The following is a 21,421-nucleotide window of genomic DNA, read 5'->3' as shown; positions in this document are numbered from 1 at the left end:
CTGTACTCTTATCGACTACAGAAATCACGTCAAAATGTTCAAAACTCAAGTGTAACTACGAGCCGCAGGCGTGTGGTTTCACTGCAAAGTTTTGAACTTTTAACTCCATTTCTATCACAACATCATTGGCCATTTCCGTTGAAGTTTCCTGGAAAATCGCGCACGCGAGAAAGAGAAAAACAAATTGTGTCACCTTCCCGTTACTTCTATAGTCTGTTTGGTCTGGTACATAGATTCTGACCAATCGGCGGGCGAGGAATCGTTCAGTTATGGTAAAATGCTTAATTTCATGTTTTATGGACCATGTGTACATACAACTACGGATTTCTCTGTCTCTTTGAAAACTTGAATATTTTTCTTAAGAATTCAAGTCGAGGAGAGTTTCCCTGTAGCATTAGATAAACTGGGTTAGTTGGCATAATCGATTTGAACTTTCAGAGAACACGAAGTCGCTTTTTATCTTTTTTTTGTTGAGATCAAGAAGTTTTGCTACCATGGTAAAATGACGTCACACTTGGCCGGATTATGTACGATGGCGTGTGTTTTTGAGGCGAGAAAATCACGAACTTTTGAGCGAAGTCTAATAGACTCGAGAGGTGGAGGGAACTTAAAAAAGTATTACACGAGTAGGCTTCGCCCTAAGGTCTATCCATTTACCCTTTCATATACAGCCTGTACCATTTAAAACAGAAGGTATCCCCATTGTATGCCTGTTAATGATACAGTTTTCACATACCTACGTAAGAACACTGAATTCAAAGGCCTTTTTAAGTACCTAAATAACAAATTTTCAACCTCTCATTTTAGTCAACTCTTAATATTCCTAACCTATTATAGGCCGTTATAGGGAGTACCCCAAATTTCAATGCTTGGTAACCTCCCAGAAACCGACTGTTACAGGCTATGTGACTTTAACCTATAATACCGAATAATTAGCCGAATGCCGAATGGGATATTAACTCAGAGACCATGAGGGCGAGAGAAATAATTGTTTTAGTAAAATCCAACTAGTTGGTCAAAAATATCAAGACAAAACAACTTCAGCTAGTTAAAGCTACACTTGAATTCTTTTTTGCCGCCAAAAATCTGGCACTTTTCGCTACTAGTGGGCTATAACACATAGCCTAGCATAGCAGCTCAAGCAATCCGAATGCAGCATTGATAATAGACCACTAGTTGGATTTTACTGATAAAGTTCACCTGAAACCATTAGTCCAATAAATAGGCCTAATAGACTGATAGGATTGCGAAAACAAATTTTTTTGTGCTTCAAAGGATAACATTTTTTACCTATCTATGTTCAGTTGTTGATGATCTGTCTCATATATCAGAAACGAGGCCATCTGGGACAAAAGATGTCAAAGCTCATTCAAGCAGCGTGTCGGAGGTTGGGACTACAAACATGGGTTACCTGAACCAAGGAGAAAAGAAAGAGGAAAACGAGGAAGGAAAAGACAAAGGCCAGAAAGGTTGGCAGAAGAAATTTTTCAATCACTTCGTTCAAAGATAGATATTCATTTGACACCGGGGACATTCATGGCATAGAGTTCAATCTAATACATATTTGCGACATTTATCCTCAGTTTAGCAAGTATACGCAGTATATCAAAAGCGGGGGAGCGTGTTTCATCAAAAGTTCTTTAACTTATTAATAATTCATGTCATACAAAGGAAATGAGTATTTGGAAATCAGATAGAAAACTCCTCTTGTTTGCGTCCTTAATTCTTCTTCGTGTTACATCAAACACTAAAAAGAAGTGAGTAGAAAATAGGACGCGCAGAGAAGTATTTTTTTTTGTAGCGCACCCTCCATTGCTATAGAAATTGTAAACCTATCGATGCGAGAAAATTTCGTTATGAAGTTTGCGTACGCCTGCCCATCCATCGCCCATACGCCCGTACAGACTGGCAGGGAGGAACTAAGTAGACACGAAATCCTCTCCTCCTCCCCTTTAGAGTTTTTTTACCCCTTGTGAATGCTGGCTGCTTTAAACTTTATGAGATTATGACGCTTATTCCATCTTGTTTAATTCGCCAAATGTTGGGAAATATTTTCGCAGTTGAATTGTGAGGAACTATATCAAAGTTCGGGGAAAGAGCAAGTTGTTGTCTTCTGTTCCCGTCCTCGACAAAACGCGAATTTAGGCACTTTCACGTTATAGTCGTGCAACGACGGCAAAGAAATGCGTACAAAAAAGCGTGATGCACGTGCAAGGTTGTCGGTTGTTTTGCTAATCGAAACCTATTGTTATTTTGCCGTTCTTGTTGCTGTCGCTGTCGTCGTTTGTTAAGCAGGTCAAACTTTGCCAGACAGAACGACTATAACGTTCTCCAAAAAAACAAAGCAATATTAGTGGCTGATTTAGTGGCAAATAAACCACACAGCGAACTATCAGAAAAGAAAGAAAAAAGCACAGCAGGAAAACATCACATTCATTCAAAGTACGTCTTTTCGTCGGATAAATTAAAACAGACTGGAGCTTCTCATGCAGTTGTTGGTCGTTCGCAAATTTAGAAGTAAGAGATTGCTGAACCGCACCTCTTAAAAACACAGGACGGTGGCCTATCCGATTTGTTTGTTACAGTCGACTTTCAAATTTCCCCTATATTTCCTTCATACATTTACTGTGTACCCTCAGTAACCCGAACTCTCGACAACTCGAATCTCCCGCTGACTGGAAGTAATTTTTGTTTCCCCTGAGACCATTTCTATATAATTTCACCTTTGATATCTCGAACCATGTTTTTGGCGAGTGGCTAGTTGAAAAAGAAAAAACGATTTACTGAAGTCCGAAACATTAAATTTATTTATAAACAACCAATGTACAGACCCCCTAATCTCTCCGATTTTTCCTGAGGGGAGGGGGATCTGCACAGAAACTATTTTTTATGTCACTCCCGTACAAATTCAGAGGCCATCCCTTTATATTAATCTAGCCCTTGTTGCTTAATTCCTTTTTCAAAATGTCAATCTTTTTTTCTGCTACCCTCGAAGTGAACTGTGCATGACACTTGCATTCCCTCGCTTATCCATTTGCTTATTTGCTTATTTCCGGTTATTTGCTTCGAACTCCCGATAACTCGAACCTTTTTCTGTTTCCTTAGAAGGGAGGGGGCTTAATAGAGGATTTACCGTACCTTCGGTAAATACTTATGAATGGCCAATGACTGTGGCCTTAACTAATAAGTGAAATTGAATAAAAATATTAAGACATAGATGGTAGATTGCAAAAACGTATGATCAAAAGGTAATAAATAATATTTTTTTCATGACATTTTTTAGAAATACCAAAAGGTAGTACTGGTCTAGCATTCTCTGGTGGTGGCGTCAGGTCAGCGGCCTTTTGTTCCGGAGTCCTGAGCAGACTACTTAATGACGAAGTTGAAGTGGATTATTTAAGTTGCGTGTCAGGGGGTGGCTTCACAGGCACTGCTTACCTGGACTGGAAATATCGCGAAGAAAAGGAACAAGGAGATGAGAGGAGACCAGGAGAAGGCATGAAAGGCTGGCACAAACACTTCTTTAACAACATGACACAAAGATCAGGATACATTTGTGACTGGACTGGCTATAAAAAAGGGTGCTGTGACGCAATTCTCTTCCTCTTTCTTATGTTGGCAGTCCTCGTCCTTCCAGCAATTAAATGGTTAACGTACGCATTTCCAGTAGCGGTGATGATTGATCTCTTCGGGATTGGAAATTTGATGCGAAAGTCAGCTGACTGCGATGCCGCCTTAGAGAGACAAAGAGAAATGAATAAGCCTGCAGTGCCTGGAAATGACGTCCTTGATCGTTGCTTGAGTGGAAGTCACAAAAGTGATATTGCAATTTTTTTTTCTGTGTTCTTTTTTGTTTTTGGTCTCCTTTATGTTCTCATTTCAAAAACGAAAAAGTTCCTCTTAGAATATCCTCGTGCGTTAAGCGTTCTGCTGCTGCTTGAATACGCTGTCGCTTGTGTGTTGATATTCACGTTTATCCCGTTTACAATTTATGACTTTTTGGTGAAGATTCCTGTGTTGGCACAGGTTTTGGTTGGAATCCTTGTGGTGATTGTATGGGTTGTTATTCCCTTCCTGCGTAGAAAGACCTCTTTCGTCCTTATAGTCCTTTTCTATTCTTTCGTTATATATTGGAGGGTGTTTAGGGTTGACGTACCACTTTTATCCTTTTTAAAACATGAGGATCACGTTTCCCATTGGCTGCTATTTGCCTCTGGAATTGCCTTGATGACTTCTTCCTTCACGACAAAGTTGAAAGACGAACTTTTGCATCGCTACTTCAGGTAAGAAAAGTATAGGTCCTACAACTAGAGGAAGAACAACGAGCATCTTTCAAGGGCCCGTCACGATAATGCATATGAGCGACTTTGATTAAATTCCCCGGGAGGTCGGAGGAACATTAAAGTTATACGCAATGTTCAGTCACTAAAGCTGTATAAACTTTTAATATACGTTTTGCAGTACAGTTTTGAAGAGATCGATAAAAGCATGTTTTTAAGGGAACCTCTTTGGAAATTGTATTATCGGATTCCGAAACCTGGAGAATTTGAATGTGCTTGTAGGATCCGAAATTCTGGGCTTTGGAATCCGGAATGCCTTTAACGATTCGAATCCGCAGTTCAAGTTCTACTGACCGCGGATCGGGAATCCAGTACCTGGAATCCGGAATCCACAAGCGAGGAATTCTGAATCCAGGATCGTACATGGGGCGAGCTAAAAAGTACGTTGATTTTCCAGGTGGAGGGTGCAGAAAGCCTTTTATCACAAGAGCAATAACACAGAGCCCCTGACCTTAGCAGATCTGCAAGACACGAAACCCGAGTATATATCCAACATTGCTGTGAACCGGTGGAAGAACAACGATGAAGACAAAAAGAACTATGCGCTGTTAACTATGTCACCTTCGGGTATAGAGCGTTTTGGCTGGCGCGAAAAAAATCAGTTCGAGGGCAAAGTGGAACCAAAAGATATCATGTTATCAGAAGCGATGTCCACATCTGCAGCAACACTTTCCAAACACATGGGAAAATATGATGATTCTATTGAAGGATTGACTCGTCTTCACACAATTCTAGGGTTTGACATGGGTGCTAGAGTGATAAGTGATGCAGGACGCCGAAAAAAGGTAGCATATTGATTACATTTTCATGATGAATTTCTCTCGGTTAAAGGTGATGTTACACAAAGTAAAAGCAACGGCAATTTTTAGGGCAACACAGGAACGCAGAACTACCACTTTCTTGATCACCTCTATCATCGTTAACATAATCACCTTCCTCGAAAAATAGTCGTTACGTTTTCCTTCATAATCAGTGAAATCATCTCTTAAGCTTTACTATGATTTCATCATCATCAGTATCTCACTCCACAACTATTAACTTGGCAGACCTTACCGTTTTCCTGCTCATTGAAACCCTTTTAAATGCTTGTTGACTATTCTCCTCCTTTATCCTTCTTTTTAACTCAACAGTGCCCCCGACTGTTTTTGACATTTGTTTTTGACGTTGTCCTTGGATTTCTACTGATTATCCCAACAATTTGTTATCGTCATGGTAGGAAACACTTTGAGCCATCACTCTTGGGGTGCATGATAACTTTCCTGGTAGTACACGCCATGCTGGTTATCATCGCAGTCCTTGATGTCAGGTGAGAGTAGTGTAACTGTCTGGGAGGACATTTTTCTGATATTCGATAATAATTTTGCTGTTAAGGTTTCCTTCAACTGTCCAGTTTTAGATGGCTTTTTCTTTCTCAAAGTGGTGACAAACACGGGTCCGCAGTTCTTATATCATTTTTTTCATATACATCTATTACATTCATCTCTTTCACGGGAACATATGAACATATAATTGACCAGCTCCCAACATCAGTGACTTCATAGTTCAGTTGGTTAGGTCATCGCACCGGTATCGCGAGGTCACGGGTTCAAGCCCCGTTGAAGTCCTGAAATTTTTTAGGCTTCTTACGAAATTGCATAAATTGCGTTCACAACTGCGAGGATCATTGATTTCTTCATTTGATTTGAAACACGAGTCCAGCTAAGGAATCCCTTAGTAGGTCCTCTATGCTAATAGAGAGATTGAGAGTCATGTTTATGGGAAACGGCAGACGCAAATTCGTACCACATGACCAAGTTTTTCTTTTACTTGTCTTTTACTGTTAATTACTTCTACAAAAAATGGTAGTATCACGTTAGTTTTATTCATAAGAACCGTTCTGGACCTTTTTTATTTTCCCATTCTCCATTTCAAGAAATTCTCAGCTTGAATCTGTTGTTTGCCGTTTGCCGTAAACGTGATTCTACATCTCTCTTATGTCTCCTAGGATTCCAGGTTATCATTGTTCATCATCATCATCATCATCATCATCATCATCATCATCATCATCATCATCATCATCATCATCATCATCTTCATCTTCATCTTCTTCTCCTTCTTCTTCTCCTCCCCCTTCTCCTCTTTCTTCTCCTTCTTCTCCTTCTTCTCCTTCTTCTTCTTCTTCTTCTTCTTCTTCTCATTATTATTATCATTATTATTATTTTAAAATTACAATAAAATACTTTATACAACTTTTTTTTAAAAAGTGCCTAAAATAAATTTACAATAAAAAAACTAAGAGAACTTTTGGCAAATGGAGCGACTCATATCGAATGGGCCAAATCCAGTACAGTATTTGCAAGAATAAATCATGATGGCTGTAACACAAAACATTGTTGTTCTGTCACGCGTTTCCCTTCTCATGTCACGTTTTCCTTGTTATGTAACATAGGTTAGACGTGCTTCGTCATAGGATCACGTGAGAGCTAGCTTGTTTTGATTTCTTGCATTTTGTCACATTGTGCTCGCCGGTGAAAACGCTTTCTCGTTTCACCGTGAATTTTTGCTTTCATTAAAACCGGTTACACTTCTGAAGAAGGACCTACGTCTCATGATTTTCTCCGGAAAATGGATCAAGGTTTGAGGGATCAGAATAGTGAAACGAGAGATTTATCGCCGGCCGATCACACTGAGCCAGACAACCTCGTGGATTTAACGCTCAAGCAACCAAGCGAAACTCAAAAACACGGTTCATCCAGCCAGTTGGAAGAGGCTCCTTCAAATTCGCCCGTTACAAAGGTATCCAAGCATGGGAGCTCAAAGGAAGGCCCCGAGAAAGTGGAAATGGGTTTGTTTTCGCTCGAAAACACAGTCGTCGAAGATAACGCCAAGCATTCAGAATCCACGCGAGCAAAACGACTCTCGAAGCCCACCGCGAAGTTGATCGAAAACAGACTGCAGTCTGACTCACTGAAACTTGAAAAAATATGGGAAAGAACTAGCCAAGCGATTTCCAAGCTCAAAGAAACTCCAGATTCTGTGGAAGCCTTACGTAAGGCCGTAGGAGACTTGCGTTCGTCGTTCAGTGATTATGAACTTGCGTGGATTTCATTAATGGATTTTACAGTGCATGCTAGCTTGCCCGAACATCAGGAAGAGAGACAAACAATCGAAGCAATGATGAGAACTCGGAAGGAACTCGTCCAGGCAGCGATTAACGAAGGGTTGGACCGGAAAAATGACCTCTTACTGGAATTAGGATCCTTTCGATCTGGGTCACGTGCTTCCAAGTCGTCCGTTTCCTCGAACGCACTACGGGCCCATGCAAAAGGCGAGGCGGCCGCGGCATTAAAAAAGGCCGAAATGCAAAGGAAAATTTCCGAATTTCAAACCAAGTCCGCGCTGGCGTTAGAACAAGAAGAAAGGAAGAGACGAGAAGATGAGTTGGCATTTGCTAGGAGAAAACGCGAGGAAGAAGCACGCTGGGAGTCCCTACGCGCAGAACAGGAAGCAGCTGTTGCCGTCGCCCGCGCAAAAGCTATTGACGAGGAACTTGGATTGAACCTTGATTTTCAGACAATAGATTTACCAATCGAAGATTCCGATAAGCGTGTTCAGCAATTCATTGACAGTCAATTTGAAGGTTTAAAACCGTATGAAGATCATCATGACCGTAATCGTGAAGCAAAGAACCTCTCCGCCCGCGGCTTCCCAGTCAAGGAAGAGAAGCCCTGCTTTGCGAAAGAGCTCAATCCGGGAGCACCGCCCTTCAATCCTAACCCTACTGACCGCATGGAAGGTTTCGTTCAGTTTCTCTCCAGAAGGGAGCTCATTGCTAACAAAATAGAGAAATTTGACAGCTCCCCTGAAAACTTCAATACTTGGAAAGCAGCCTTCAAGAACATGATAAGAGAGGTAAACATTTCGCCAAGCGAAGAGCTTGCCCTCATGGCGGAGCATGCTACTGGTGACTCTAAGAGACTCATTCAGCGTTTACGAAATGCATATATAGAGAACCCGACCGAGGGAGTTAAAGAATGTTGGAGGAAGTTAGGAGAACGTTTTGGCTCCACAGCTGTCGTCACCCAAGTACACCTGGACAAGCTAACTGCATTCCCATCACTGAATGCCAAAGACAACAAAGGTCTGCAAGAACTAGGGGATCTCCTCTTGGAATTGAAATGTGCGAAAGAAGATGGCGGACTTACCGGCCTCAAAATTCTTGACGAGCCAGCCTTTCTGAAACCACTCCTTGTCAAGCTACCTGAAGATCTCCAGGCAAGATGGCAAAGACATGCGTATCGCTACAAACGTCAGCATGAAGTGGAATATCCTCCATTCATTGAGTTCGCATCATTTATCGAAGAAATTGCACGGGAACGCAACGACCCCTACCTTATGATTGAGGACCCTGGCAAGAAGAGCTCACACTCAGCTAAGCCTACTGTTAAGTCTAACACGATCTCCCCGTCGGGACAAGGCCTATCGGTTTACAAAACTGAGGTTTCAGGTCCTCCACACCTTCACTTTTCTGCACGGGATCCAGACAAATGGTGTGTCGTCCACAAACTATCTCACCCCATTGGCAAGTGCCGTGCCTTCAGAGCCATGTCCCTCACCGAAAGGAAGGACTTACTTAGCCAGTACCGAATATGTTTTCGCTGTCTTGCTTCAACTAGCCACCAAGCCAAAGACTGTACAACAGTAATCAAATGTGCCGAATGCCAAAGTGATAAACATGTTGCAGCATTACACATTGACCCTCCAAGTGAACAAGAAACACAAACCAGAGAGCCCGAAGACGCCCTTCAGCAAGGCGGGGAGCCAGCTAAGGTCACAGCCAACTGTACAGAACTGTGTGGAAATGCAGTTGGGGGAAAATCCTGTTCAAAGATCTGCCCAGCCTACGTTTACAAAAATGGGCATCCTAAAGACAAGGTCAAGGTGTACCTGGTCATTGACGATCAGAGTAACTGTTCCCTAGCCAAACCTAAGCTCTTTGACTTGATGAAATTGGAAGGAGCAACTACATCGTACACGCTGAGAACGTGCTCAGGGACAAGCCAAGTTACAGGGAGACGTGCACGCAACCTCATCATTGAGTCTTTAGACAATGCGTACTCTTATGCACTTCCAGTCCTTACTGAATGTGATGCAATCCCGGATAGCAGAGAGGAAATTCCTAGTCCTTCGGTCGCTAGAGCATTCCCCCACCTCGACCCCATCGCAGACAAGATCCCAGAGCTAGATCCAAAGGCTGATATTCTTCTGCTTATTGGAAGAGATGCACCGCCCCTTCACAAAATCCGCGAGTCCCGAAACGGGCCCAGAGATGCACCTTGGGCTCAACGCCTTGACCTAGGATGGGTAGTCTTAGGAAATGCATGCTTAGATGGTGCCCACAAGCCAAGTGAGGCTTCATGTTTCAGAACACAAGTTCTTGATAATGGTAGACCCTCTCTTCTACTACCCTGCAGTAACCGCTTCTACGTCAAACACCATCCGACTGCAGAACCCATAGACGACCTGAAGGAGGGAAATTTTAAAAGGAGGTCTGAAGATGGACTGGGAGAAGATGTGTTCGTACGAACTAAGGACGACAACAAACCAGGAACGTCGGTGGAAGATAGGAAGTTCGTCCAGATCATGAAACACTCGCTGACAAAGAGCGAATCAGGTAACTGGGAGGCGCCCTTACCTCTCCGCGATGGGATTGAAAAGCTCCCAAATAACCGAGAAGAAGCCCTAAAACGTTTGAAGTCTACACGACGCTCTTTAGACAAGAAACCTCTGATGAAAAAGCATTATTTCGATTTCATGCAGAAACTATTCGACAATGGACATGCTGAACCTGCACCGAAAATACAGTCAGACCCACCTACTCTTCACTGGTACTTACCCCACTTTGGTGTCTACCATCCCCAAAAACCACAAAAAATACGTGTGGTTTTTGACTCCGCAGCTGAGACCGCAGGAATCTCTCTAAACAAAATTTTGCTATCAGGACCAGATCTGACAAACAACTTACTTGGCATCTTGATACGTTTCCGCCAACAGCCCGTGGCCTTCATGGCAGACATTGAGCAGATGTTCCACTCATTCCTAGTTAGAGAGGATCATAGGGACCTATTACGATTCTTCTGGTACAAAGACAATGACCCTAATGGAGAGCTTATTGAATATCGAATGAAGGTTCATGTCTTTGGAAACACGTCGTCTCCAGCAGTAGCCACTTACTGCCTCAGGAAAACCGCCGAAGTCGGGGAGCAGGAATTTGGCTCTGATGCTAAGAACTTTGTTGATAACAACTTTTATGTGGATGACGGACTTAAATCTGTTGCGGAACCTACTGAAGCCGTAGACCTATTGCGTAGAACACAAGCCATGTTAGCCACAGCTAATCTGCATCTACACAAGATAGCATCCAACCTTCCAGAGGTAACTCAAGCCTTTCCGATTGAAGATCGAGTTGCCGACCTTCGGGATCTGGACCTCTCAAAGGATACAATTCCAGCGCAGCGGTCTTTGGGTGTATTGTGGGACATATCGGCCGATTCATTCACTTTCAAAGCCAATGTAGGAGCGAAACCGTTCACAAGACGAGGCGTATTGTCTGTCGTTAACAGCCTGTATGACCCTCTAGGACTTGCCGCTCCAGTTGCTGTCAAAGGCAAGCTCCTTCTAAGAGCAATGATAGCAAAGCCTGAGCCAGAGAATTGGGACGAACCATTGCCAGAGGAGCAGAGACCAGCATGGGAAGCATGGTGCCAAGCCCTCCAAGCCTTAACTCTCCTGAGAGTGCCGCGTTGCTACACAACTACCTCACTCAAAGCTGTTAGTCGACGGGAGTTGCACATCTTCTGTGACGCATCCAAGGAGGCCATTGGCACTGTCTCATACCTCAGGACCATTCAGTGTGATGGGAACATGCAAGTCTCCTTTGTCCTTGGTAAAGCGAAGTTAGCTCCGTCCCACGCTACCACCGTTCCCCGTCTGGAACTTTGCGCTGCTGTATTGGGAGTTGAAATGACAGAGCTCATCATTGAAGAATTGGACCTTGATCTTCAGGCTGTTGCATTCTACTCGGATAGTAGAGTCGTCCTAGGTTACATCAGCAACGAAAGTCGTCGATTCTACGCTTATGTCAGCAACCGAGTGGAGCGAATCAGGAAGTCCTCATCTCCAGAACAGTGGTTTTACGTGCCAACCCAGAAGAATCCTGCTGACCTAGCCACGCGATCAGTTCAGGCACAGAACCTCAAAGACAGCATTTGGCACAGCGGCCCTCAGTTCCTTTACCACCATGGTTCATCTGTAAATGAAACGATCAGCAGCGATGCCGCGCTACCCACAGAGGACGATCCTGAAGTCCGCCCTCTCGTGAAGTCTCTGGCTACACGGGTTCTGCAAAACAAATCCCTAGGAACCAGCCGTTTTTCCAGGTTCTCACGGTGGGAGGCTCTTATGAAGGCACTTGCACGACTGATCTCGCTTGTCCAGTTGCACCAACAAAAGACATCTGAAGAGCCTGGTGCACACAAGAGTCAGAAGACAGCCCTTGTCCACAACCTTAGCAAAGCAAAGTCCCTGATTATCCAAAATGTCCAGTATGAAGCCTTCAAAGAGGAAATACACTGCCTCAGAAGTTCTGAAAGACTGCCAAAATCAAGTCCGCTCCTCAAACTGAGCCCAGTGATCGACAAGGAAGGATTCGTTAGAGTTGGTGGCCGATTAGAGCAAGCAGGTCTTAGTTATGAAGAACGCCATCCCTTGATTCTCCCAAGTTCGCATCACGTGACCACTCTTCTAGTTACCTACTATCATGGGAGAGTGCAACATCAAGGACGGCATTTCACTCTCGGCCTGATCAGAAGCAGCGGATTCTGGATTATCGGAGGCAAGCGAATTGTTAACAGCGTTATCAACAGTTGCATAAAGTGTAAGAAGCTGAGGGGTCGACAGCAAATCCAGAAAATGGCCGATTTACCCGTCGAACGCCTTACCCCTGCCCCGCCTTTCAGTTACGTTGGCCTTGACGTTTTTGGACCCTGGACAGTAAGTGCTCGTCGCACAAGGGGAGGAGTGGCAAACAGCAAGCGTTGGGCCGTACTCTTCACATGCTTGACAATTAGAGCCATTCACATAGAACTATTAGAGTCAATGGACACCTCCAGTTTCATCAATGCATTGCGTAGATTCCTTGCCTTACGGGGTCCAGTTGTACAACTTCGCTCTGATTGCGGTACTAATTTCGTTGGTGCACACAACGAACTCCAGTCCTGCCTTAAAGAGATGGATGAAGGTGCCGTCCAGTCGTACTTGGCCGCTGAGGGTTGCGATTGGATCTTTAACCCCCCTCACGCCTCTCATGCAGGGGGCGTTTGGGAACGAATGATAGGGGTGACCCGAAGAATCCTGGATTCCACTTTTGCCGACCTTGGACCCAGGCATCTTACTCATGAGGTTCTCTCAACGCTGATGGCTGAAGTTACAGCAATAGTGAATGCCAGACCCCTAATACCAGTTCCGTCGGATCCAGACATGCCAGAGATTCTCACACCTGCCACCCTTCTCACACAAAAGTCTGAAAGCCTGAAGGCGATGCCAGGAAATTTCACTCAACAAGAACTATACAGTAAGCAGTGGAGACAAGTCCAGCATCTGGCAAATGTTTTCTGGGCCCGATGGCGCAGGGAGTTTCTGCCAATGCTCCAGCCGAGAAGAAAGTGGCAGCAAGAAGCAAAGAACCTGCAGGAAGGAGACCTGGTCCTCCTCTGCTCTAAGGATCTCCCAAGAAATTGCTGGCCCCTTGCTCGGATAACCCGAGCCCATGTCAGTGCAGATGGCAAAGTGCGTAAGGTAGAGCTAGTGACAGCCAAAGATGGATCCGTTAAGACCTACACAAGACCAGTAAATGAAGTTATTCTGCTCAGAAGTGAGAGTGATTTCAAGAAGATGGAAACCTCAGTTGGATGAACTGTCTCAGCTAAGTGCTGGAGATTATACTTATAACGTTGTTACAAGCTTATAACTTTGTTTTTAGAAAAGTTACTGTTCGTTTTCTTCTATAGTGGCATTTTTGAAATACCAGACGGGGAGTGTTCTGTCACGCGTTTCCCTTCTCATGTCACGTTTTCCTTGTTATGTAACATAGGTTAGACGTGCTTCGTCATAGGATCACGTGAGAGCTAGCTTGTTTTGATTTCTTGCATTTTGTCACATTGTGCTCGCCGGTGAAAACGCTTTCTCGTTTCACCGTGAATTTTTGCTTTCATTAAAACCGGTTACACTTCTGAAGAAGGACCTACGTCTCATGATTTTCTCCGGAAAATGGATCAAGGTTTGAGGGATCAGAATAATTGTTAACTAAGTCTAATATCAGAATCGAAACAAGCATGCAGGCTAGAGTAACTGTAATATCTGGTGTTATAATAATAATGATAACAATAATATATAATAATAATAATAATAATAATAACAACAATTATCATTGTTATCATTATTATTATTTTTATCATCATCAATTCATAAGTAGGTTGAGAACGAGTTTTAGTTTTATTACCATTAATATCGTTTTTGATTTTTTTGGAGGGAGGCCTGTAGGGTACGTTATCTAAGAACACTGACTATATTATACAATTTTGTGGCACAACAAACCATCCACCGCTGGTTCTTTTCAGGTGGTTTACTGTACACAATTCTTTCGTCTACAATGTGCGATTATTATTCTCCTTGGACACAGTTGGGTCAATTCCACCAGCAGTCCTGCAACTCAGTGATGGTGGTCATTACGAAAATCTCGCCATTTTGCCACTGTTGCAGAGAAAACTGAAAAGGATTGTTGTTGTCGACGGAGGTTATAAAGACGAAGAGGAGGACAACGCAAAGAGCATTTTAGATGCATTGATGCTTGCTTGTACCGAGCTGAAGTGCTCATTTTATGATGAAGACGGTAAAGATGTCATTTCAGACTTGATGCAGACGTTTGCGAACCCTTCAAAGGACTTAAAATCACGTTATTACAAGTACGTATTCTTCGCTTAGCCTCTTCCTTTTCAGGAATGATACTCTTTTTTGTAAAGTAGAGTGAGCCTCGTGCTTCAATTATTACACGATCACTTTTCCCCTTGGTACCTTTCTTCAGAAATCCTGTACTTTCGAAACGTTATATTTGCATAATTGTAAAATACATGACGGCGATTTTCTGAAGCCAAGGTTACAAACACGATCATGTACAGGTAAAAACGTTTCGCGCAAACCTCTTGGTACTAGAGTACTAGAGAACTTAGTTTGATTTGATTTCGATGTTCTCTAAGCAATACGTCAAGGGCACCCAACGGCAGTTTTTGGAAAAAAATATCTGTTCGGAAGACGATTTGAGGTCTAGAATTTTCGGAGCATTTGTTGTAAAATTTCTTGCTTGCCTGCCTCTCCTAGGATTTTCTAACATCTACAAAATGGTATAATTACCCATTTTTAACGGATTTTGACCCTAAAAAAGGCCTCCTAGAATTTTCGGGAGCCTTTTTCTGGCTGAAATTTTCGAGAAGGTAAGTTTTCATCCCTATAATTTTCGGATCACTAGACTTTCAGCTAGGAAATCCGAACAGATGAAAAGTTTTTAGGGGATAAAAATATGCCTATATCTACCGTTTAAATACTAAAATGCGTTCAACAATGCTATGTTAAGTGGTTTTGAAGTATATCCTCGTTGGGTGCCCCTGATACTTGTTTAGAATGATCGTTACAAGACTAATCAGAGTTTACACTCTACAAATGTTGTTGAACAGATTAAAAGTCCACTATGGTGCAAAAAATGACAGTGACCCGGAATGCGATGGAGAAATCATTATTCTTGTTCCAAGAAAATCCGAGATGCAAAGCGAGGAATTGACTTGGTGCTGCTGCGAGTGTTGTCATAGCAAATCATGTTTATGCCCTTATTTGTCCACCTGTCTTTGCAACAAGTTCCCACAACACAACACGGTTAACCAGTTCTTCACACCCCGGATGTTTGAGGCTTATCACCGGGAGGGACGCCGGGCCTGTGAAGAAGCTAAAGCTAATGAGTTTTTGAAAACTGTTTGCCCTGTCAATGATGTTAGAGACAGTTTGGAAGAACCAAAGAGACCTGCGTTCCAGTCTTTGGGTGGCGCAGGCAGTTTTAAGGATAACGAAATTCTATTACGCCAGTACACCAACTAGACATGCCCTCCAGCCTCTGGGTGGCGCAGGCAGTTCTTAAGGATAACGAAATTCCATGCATTATCCGAGATTAAGACTGGATAAAGTGAGAAAGGATCTTCAAGACCAAGACTTCATTTTCCGCGGAGATGCCACCTATATAAAGGCTAAGGTTGATGTGTATAAAGAGAAGAGGACCAATCATTGTACTATGGGGATACTGCTAGTTACGTATTCACTGACACAGAGAGAACCATTCACAAAACACTTTTTGCTTACGAAAATCCAAAGAGGATTTGAGCCAGTTAGAAGATGCGTTTTTAGAACTACTGTATAAAAATTTAGGTAATAGAATAGAACGTCATAAAAGTTGCCTTTGTCGTTATTGAAAGGCTAGCGTCAACAGGTTCTGGCTAGGCACTGGCAGTTACGGGAAGCGATCGAAATCGTGACTGCTCAGTGGAAGTTAAATTTTGTCCCATTTAATTGTTATAGAAGTGATCGTAAACGATTCACTCAAAGACTCCAGCTGCAAGATGAATTATAGAGGTCGGGCGGAAGTTAGTCAAGTAGGAGCGTACTCCCTACTTAAATGAGTAGTGGAATAAGTTTAGAGCATTTCGGGTCTTTAGGAAAAATGCCTGCATTTTACAAAATACAACAAAATACAACAAACAGAAGAAGCGATAAGGTCAGGGCATTCACGAAGAAGTCACGCAGAGATCTTGTCGAGACCGGTGCGTTTGATTTGCATATTTTAGAAAATAAAGTAAAGCTTTGGAAGACTTGGAAGGTGTAGTTGTTTAAAGATTAAATCTATGTTTGATCTCCTCAGTGTAATCGAAATTCGAAGGTCCTTTAGCAGAGTGGTAAATGCTGTCAACAGGGGTCTTAACAAACATCGGTCCAATACTTGATTCATTCAACGTCAGTAGATATTGAAGTACACTTTAGTTCTCTTATACTCAGCCAGTTACAGTTGACCTAACCCCTCCCCCCTACAGACCTAATGCAAACCAGTTTTTACTTTTTGCTTATGAACTTCATTAAAAGGAAGAAGGATATTATTATTAATTTAATTGTCATACTTCCTACCGCTCTTAGCCAAATCCACTTGCTACTTTCTATTTAATTTTCTGTATTACATTGAGCGGATTTTGCAGCTTCAAGTATGCACTGAATCTTAGTTTTAACTAAATTGGCGCTTTTTTCTACCAAGAACTAAAAGGTGATTGCTAATACTGATCAGCTCGAGTTCCCGCACAAGGGATGTCATGAAATAAGGAATAACCTGTCGGAGACTTTTGTTACTGTTTCGGTTGCTATAGAAATAAGTTATCAACGTCTGGATACAATTTCCGTTTGATTTTTAAGATACGCCAGATACTGTGATGGACAAGAATTCGAGTTACCTTGCTGAGACATTAAACGTTAATTAAAATCGAACCAATCGTAGCGCAAAGAATTAAGTAACAAAATTAGCGTTTGCGTCTAAAGTAGCTCTGCCGACACGCCCGATGTATGAAGGCGAGATCACAATAAACCAGTTAAATCTCAGTCGAATTTACTGATTGAGCCCTAGTTCTTTACAGTCTCGTTTATCTGTAAACGGGGCAAAGTTGACGAAAAGCCTGTGTGCGGCGCTTGTGGTACGCGCTTATTCCACAGCCAGCGGTGCTTATAGACTTTCTCGTGCGTGAATAACATGGTATTGCATATGTTTACGATAAGAAAAGCGAAAAACGTAACAAAAGATAGTTTTTAAGGTCTATTTCCTCAGCGACATCAGCATAACAGATTATAACAAATATTCAAAAAAACAATAATTTGAACCAACAAGGAAAGGTACAACCCTTATCTGAAATGGCTCATAGTATTGTTTGTACTCTAAGCTAGAGCGTTTATTCAGGCTGGCGCCGTTTGATAGACTCCTGCTGGCGCTTATTCGTGTAAATTCTATTATATATGGAGTGGGCCTTCTTTTTTCCTTTTTTTTTTCGTTCCATTACGTTCTGAGCACTCTTCGCAGGACTGCAGAGTAAACAGAATTGCCGGAGGAGGTCTCTTGGTAAATAAACAGATTTTATAAGGCATTGCAAATTGACGGTCTTTTACTGAAGGAAACAAAAGAGAATATAGATCGTAGTAGATAATATTAGAGCGTTTTATAAAGTATTTTGCATATTCGCACGAGTGGCGTGCAATTTCATTAAGTTAACCTTACAACTGAAATATGAAGTCCCTAATCAGTTTGCTGCCTTTAGCCCTTCTAAGAGTGGTTCCAAAAAAAGATGTAATAGTGCGCTTAGATCCCGGATGGTGATAGACAAGATAAATGTTTAAGATTCATAATAATTTGGTAAGGCTTTTCTCGGAAAAAACTTTTGACCAATAGGATGAGCCAACTCACAAGACAAGTTTGAACAGTTGTGCGTCTACCTGCAATAGCACTTTAATCACAGGTCGACGTGGTGTGAATAACTCAGTTGAGGAAAGGTCTGGATTTGACTTCTGTAAAAGGCCAAATGAGGTGCGTACTTACGAAAAAAGATCAGCACTATAATGTTGATACTCTGATCATTTGAGTTCCATTCATATAGAATCAATTCAAAGATACGGGAGCACTGAATTCGATCCCTTTTTAGGCACTCAAATTAACTTTAAATGTTGGGAAGATGGGTTTGTAGACTGATCCTCTCTAATAGCTCTCCAGTATTTTGTTTTCCCTCGTTTAAATACATTTGCTCCCTGATGCATTATTATCGTCCAGTTTTCTAGTCTGCTGGGGAAGCAGGCACCTTCCGCAGCTCTCGCCCCCTTTATAAGTCTTTTAACGCACTCTAACTTGACCAACCTTGGTTCGCTTTGATTTTGCACGCAGGTTAAATAAGTGCAAAATTAACAGATTCTCCGGGGGGTGGGTTACTCCTGAGAATTCTTGGTGGGGGTGTGCCGCTCAGTTGTTCAGATCCTGACCTTTTTTTCCTAATTTTTCACAACCGTTTTCAGACTAGAACTCTAAAATCCATACCCGTTTTCAGACCTGGCGTTTAGGCAGAAATTATGTTATCATTACTTAGATTAGAGCGCGAACAAAAAAATTATTCAAATCCATCTCGAATGTGTATATTTCTCTTTCTTTCTTACTCATTTGGAAATGAAACTATAAACATGTTCATATACTCCGTAGCTCCCTCGAAAACCATCGTCAATTCCAGACCAAAATGGGCAAAGTGTATATCCGTTTTCAGACCGAAACGGCGCAAAAACCCTACCCGATGGGGCGGCACATACCTATATGGCTTACATAAGGGAGTACCCCCCCCGGGCAGATTCTGAGTGGTGAGAGGATTGCTTTCTTCTACATTTAGTTAATTGAATCCTGATTTCACTATTATAAATCTCGCGTGATATCCCCGCTTGCTCCAAAAGTGTACTTAAAATTTATCCAACCTTCGGTTCTACAGCAACTAGGAAGTGTATAGAATTGTCGAAACCACAAATTTTGGAAAGCTGTAATTTCAAATAAACATGCACGTGTTATGAAAAATGGTCGTCGTTATCATACACAAACCCGGAAGTAACAGGCATGGTTCGACTCAAACTGAAATATTTTTAATTGTTTTTTAGCTTCTGCTGCTGCGTAGTATTACCTTAACTTTTACGCGTATGGTAGAAATTCTCTCTACTGTAGGAAATTAAAAGAAAATGTTTTTTTCGCAAAGGCTTTAAATGGTGATCGTGATTGCAATGCACAATTTACACGTACGACTAGATGTGTAACGAAAATTGACGATATTTACTTCCTTAAAGTTAGTTATAGTAACTGTTGGTATTCCTTTTAAGTTCTTTCATAGTCGTGATGAAAGGAAATTATCACAACATATATTTTAGCGGGAGTCCCTAAACGTTCCTTGATTTATTGTGCGTTCTTAGTGATTCAAAAATGTAAACAGGTTTGATTGCAATCTTAGCAGTGTGGCAGACCGCCAGCGAAATATAGTTTCGTTTTCGGGTCCAGACTATTAAGTAGCTTGAAAATCGTTTCCTTCGAACGCGAATTCAAAATTGGACAACTGGACGAATTGGCAATTTTAATACTAACGGCCGGGTTCGCTATGCGGTTTTGTCTTAATGGTTTGGCAGTTTCTTGGAAGGAATTTCTGTTTATTTGGTTTCTGACTACTTTTGTTTCGTTTTGTTTTGTTTTGTTTTGGTTTTTGCTTTTAAAACGTACAGGTTTAATAACAAAATGTCTCGTCACGTTTACTTCATATTACAACAAAAAGCAAAATTCATGTTCTTAAGATTTAAAGTTAGTCAATACTGTTATTCTTGTAGCCGCGGTTTACATGCATCGGGATAAAAGAGAAATATTATTCACACCATATATTTTGGTCACTGAGAGTTACTTTTAACCATCGTCGTTTGTGATAGAAGCTTGTTAACACTCATTTGACTGCAGTAATTGACGGTAGTTACACATCAGCTTCTATTGGATTGATGGCTGATCAAACAAAGAAATGGTTGTGTTTCCTAGATTTTGTTCATTCAGAGCGAGACTACTTATTTCCGTTTCCAAGATGTAATTGTTCTAACATTCGACTCAACCGTATGCGTGATTGGCCATAACGCCATTTTTTATTTTGAAAGCACTGAAGACTGAGAAAAGCAGAAAATGGCTACGATCAATCGTTCAACATTTTTTCAGATTAATTTGTGTAGGCCACAATGAAAACTATTTTGTCACCAGTAATAGTGTTGCCCCTTTAAAAGTCGATTTTACTTTATTTTTGTCAAAAAACACTTTTAGACAATGCTCTGATATCGGCAAGAAGGAAAATTTTTTGAGCCATTTGGCAAAACTCCTCGTCTTCCTTCCTGTTGGGAGAAGTCAGATGTTGAATAACGTCAGACGACGCAAATAGGCGGTGCCAAACTTAGCAAAAAACACAGAGAAGAACATCAAGAAACTGCTGTCACTTCCTTGCCAGTGCCACAAAGTTTTAAGGCAGCGAGTTTTCCTTCTCTTTTCTTTACCTTATACTCATCATTTCTCGTTAATCGATGAGCTTAAAGAGGCATCCCTATATGAGATCCATATCGTTTAGTTATAGAATCGAGGTTTGAATAATTATATGATATATCTGAGCCACGCTATCGATCAGTTTCCAACTTCGCTATCCTCAACACTCTAAATAAGAATACGGATTGCCTGCTAAATGCTCTCCCAAGAACTACTACTATGCGTTGATATGAGGTAGGTCAGCCGTCTTTAATTGGTTACGATCATTTGCTTGACCCGATTATTCGGGAAAGACTATATTATCGATATCGTCTGCCTTGTGTTTGTTCATTAATCTCACTGGTTTATTATTCAATTAATAGCAGGAACTTTTAGGTCTAAAAACGGAACAATTCTACTCCATTTTGTGCAAAAAGTAGGTTATTTACATCACCATTTAAATCAGAGAAGTTTTTTTCCTCAACCCACAATGAGTGTGCGAGTTGCATGTAATCACATTAGAAGACAACTGAGTTATAGGAAAATGGTTCCTATATACTATTAAAAACATTTCTCCCAAGTTAGATGGATTATGAGATATAACAAACATTGTGTCTAGTCTTCAAGGAATGGAATTAGTACGTTTGTGCTAAAAATTGTCATTTTTTGCATAACTACGTTTGAAATTTATCGAACCTTCCCACTCGAAGTATCCAAACCAAAATTATTCCATAACTGTAATTTCGTTGGTCAGCGGCGCCATCATGGCTGCCACGGTGTCTTGTTGTCTCTGTTAAATGTGTGTTTGTAGTTGTTCTCAACGACCTAAAGCTAAACATGTGGCCTTCGAACTTTATTTGGGCACCCACTCTACTGTTCGTGTACTTTTATTTCAAGCTTACAAACATTTGGAGGC

General features: G+C 41.7%; 2 protein-coding genes across 2 annotated transcripts in view; both read left to right on the top strand.

Annotated features, from left to right (window-relative positions):
* Nucleotides 1–1,388: 1,388 nt before the first annotated feature.
* On the top strand, nt 1,389–16,278 carry LOC140953209 (uncharacterized). Its single transcript, XM_073402708.1, has 6 exons — nt 1,389–1,469; nt 3,284–4,283; nt 4,738–5,125; nt 5,471–5,646; nt 13,997–14,341; nt 15,107–16,278. The coding sequence occupies exons 1-6, from the start codon at nt 1,403–1,405 to the stop codon at nt 15,519–15,521; spliced, it is 2,391 nt and encodes a 796-aa protein (XP_073258809.1). The 5' UTR covers nt 1,389–1,402; the 3' UTR covers nt 15,522–16,278.
* Nucleotides 16,279–21,292: 5,014 nt separating this feature from the next.
* The window catches only part of LOC140953208 (uncharacterized), a 2,009-nt gene continuing 1,880 nt past the window's right edge, over nt 21,293–21,421 (top strand). The window contains exon 1 of the mRNA XM_073402707.1: nt 21,293–21,421. This exon is cut by the window's right edge and continues 1,880 nt beyond it. Coding sequence (XP_073258808.1) covers nt 21,343–21,421 — 79 coding nt within the window. The 5' untranslated portion in view covers nt 21,293–21,342.

This window comes from Porites lutea, chromosome 11 (assembly GCF_958299795.1).
Source record: "Porites lutea chromosome 11, jaPorLute2.1, whole genome shotgun sequence".
Taxonomy (NCBI): Eukaryota; Metazoa; Cnidaria; class Anthozoa; order Scleractinia; family Poritidae; genus Porites; species Porites lutea.
Note: the sequence above shows the minus strand (reverse complement) of the source record. Positions and strands in the feature narration are given on the sequence as shown.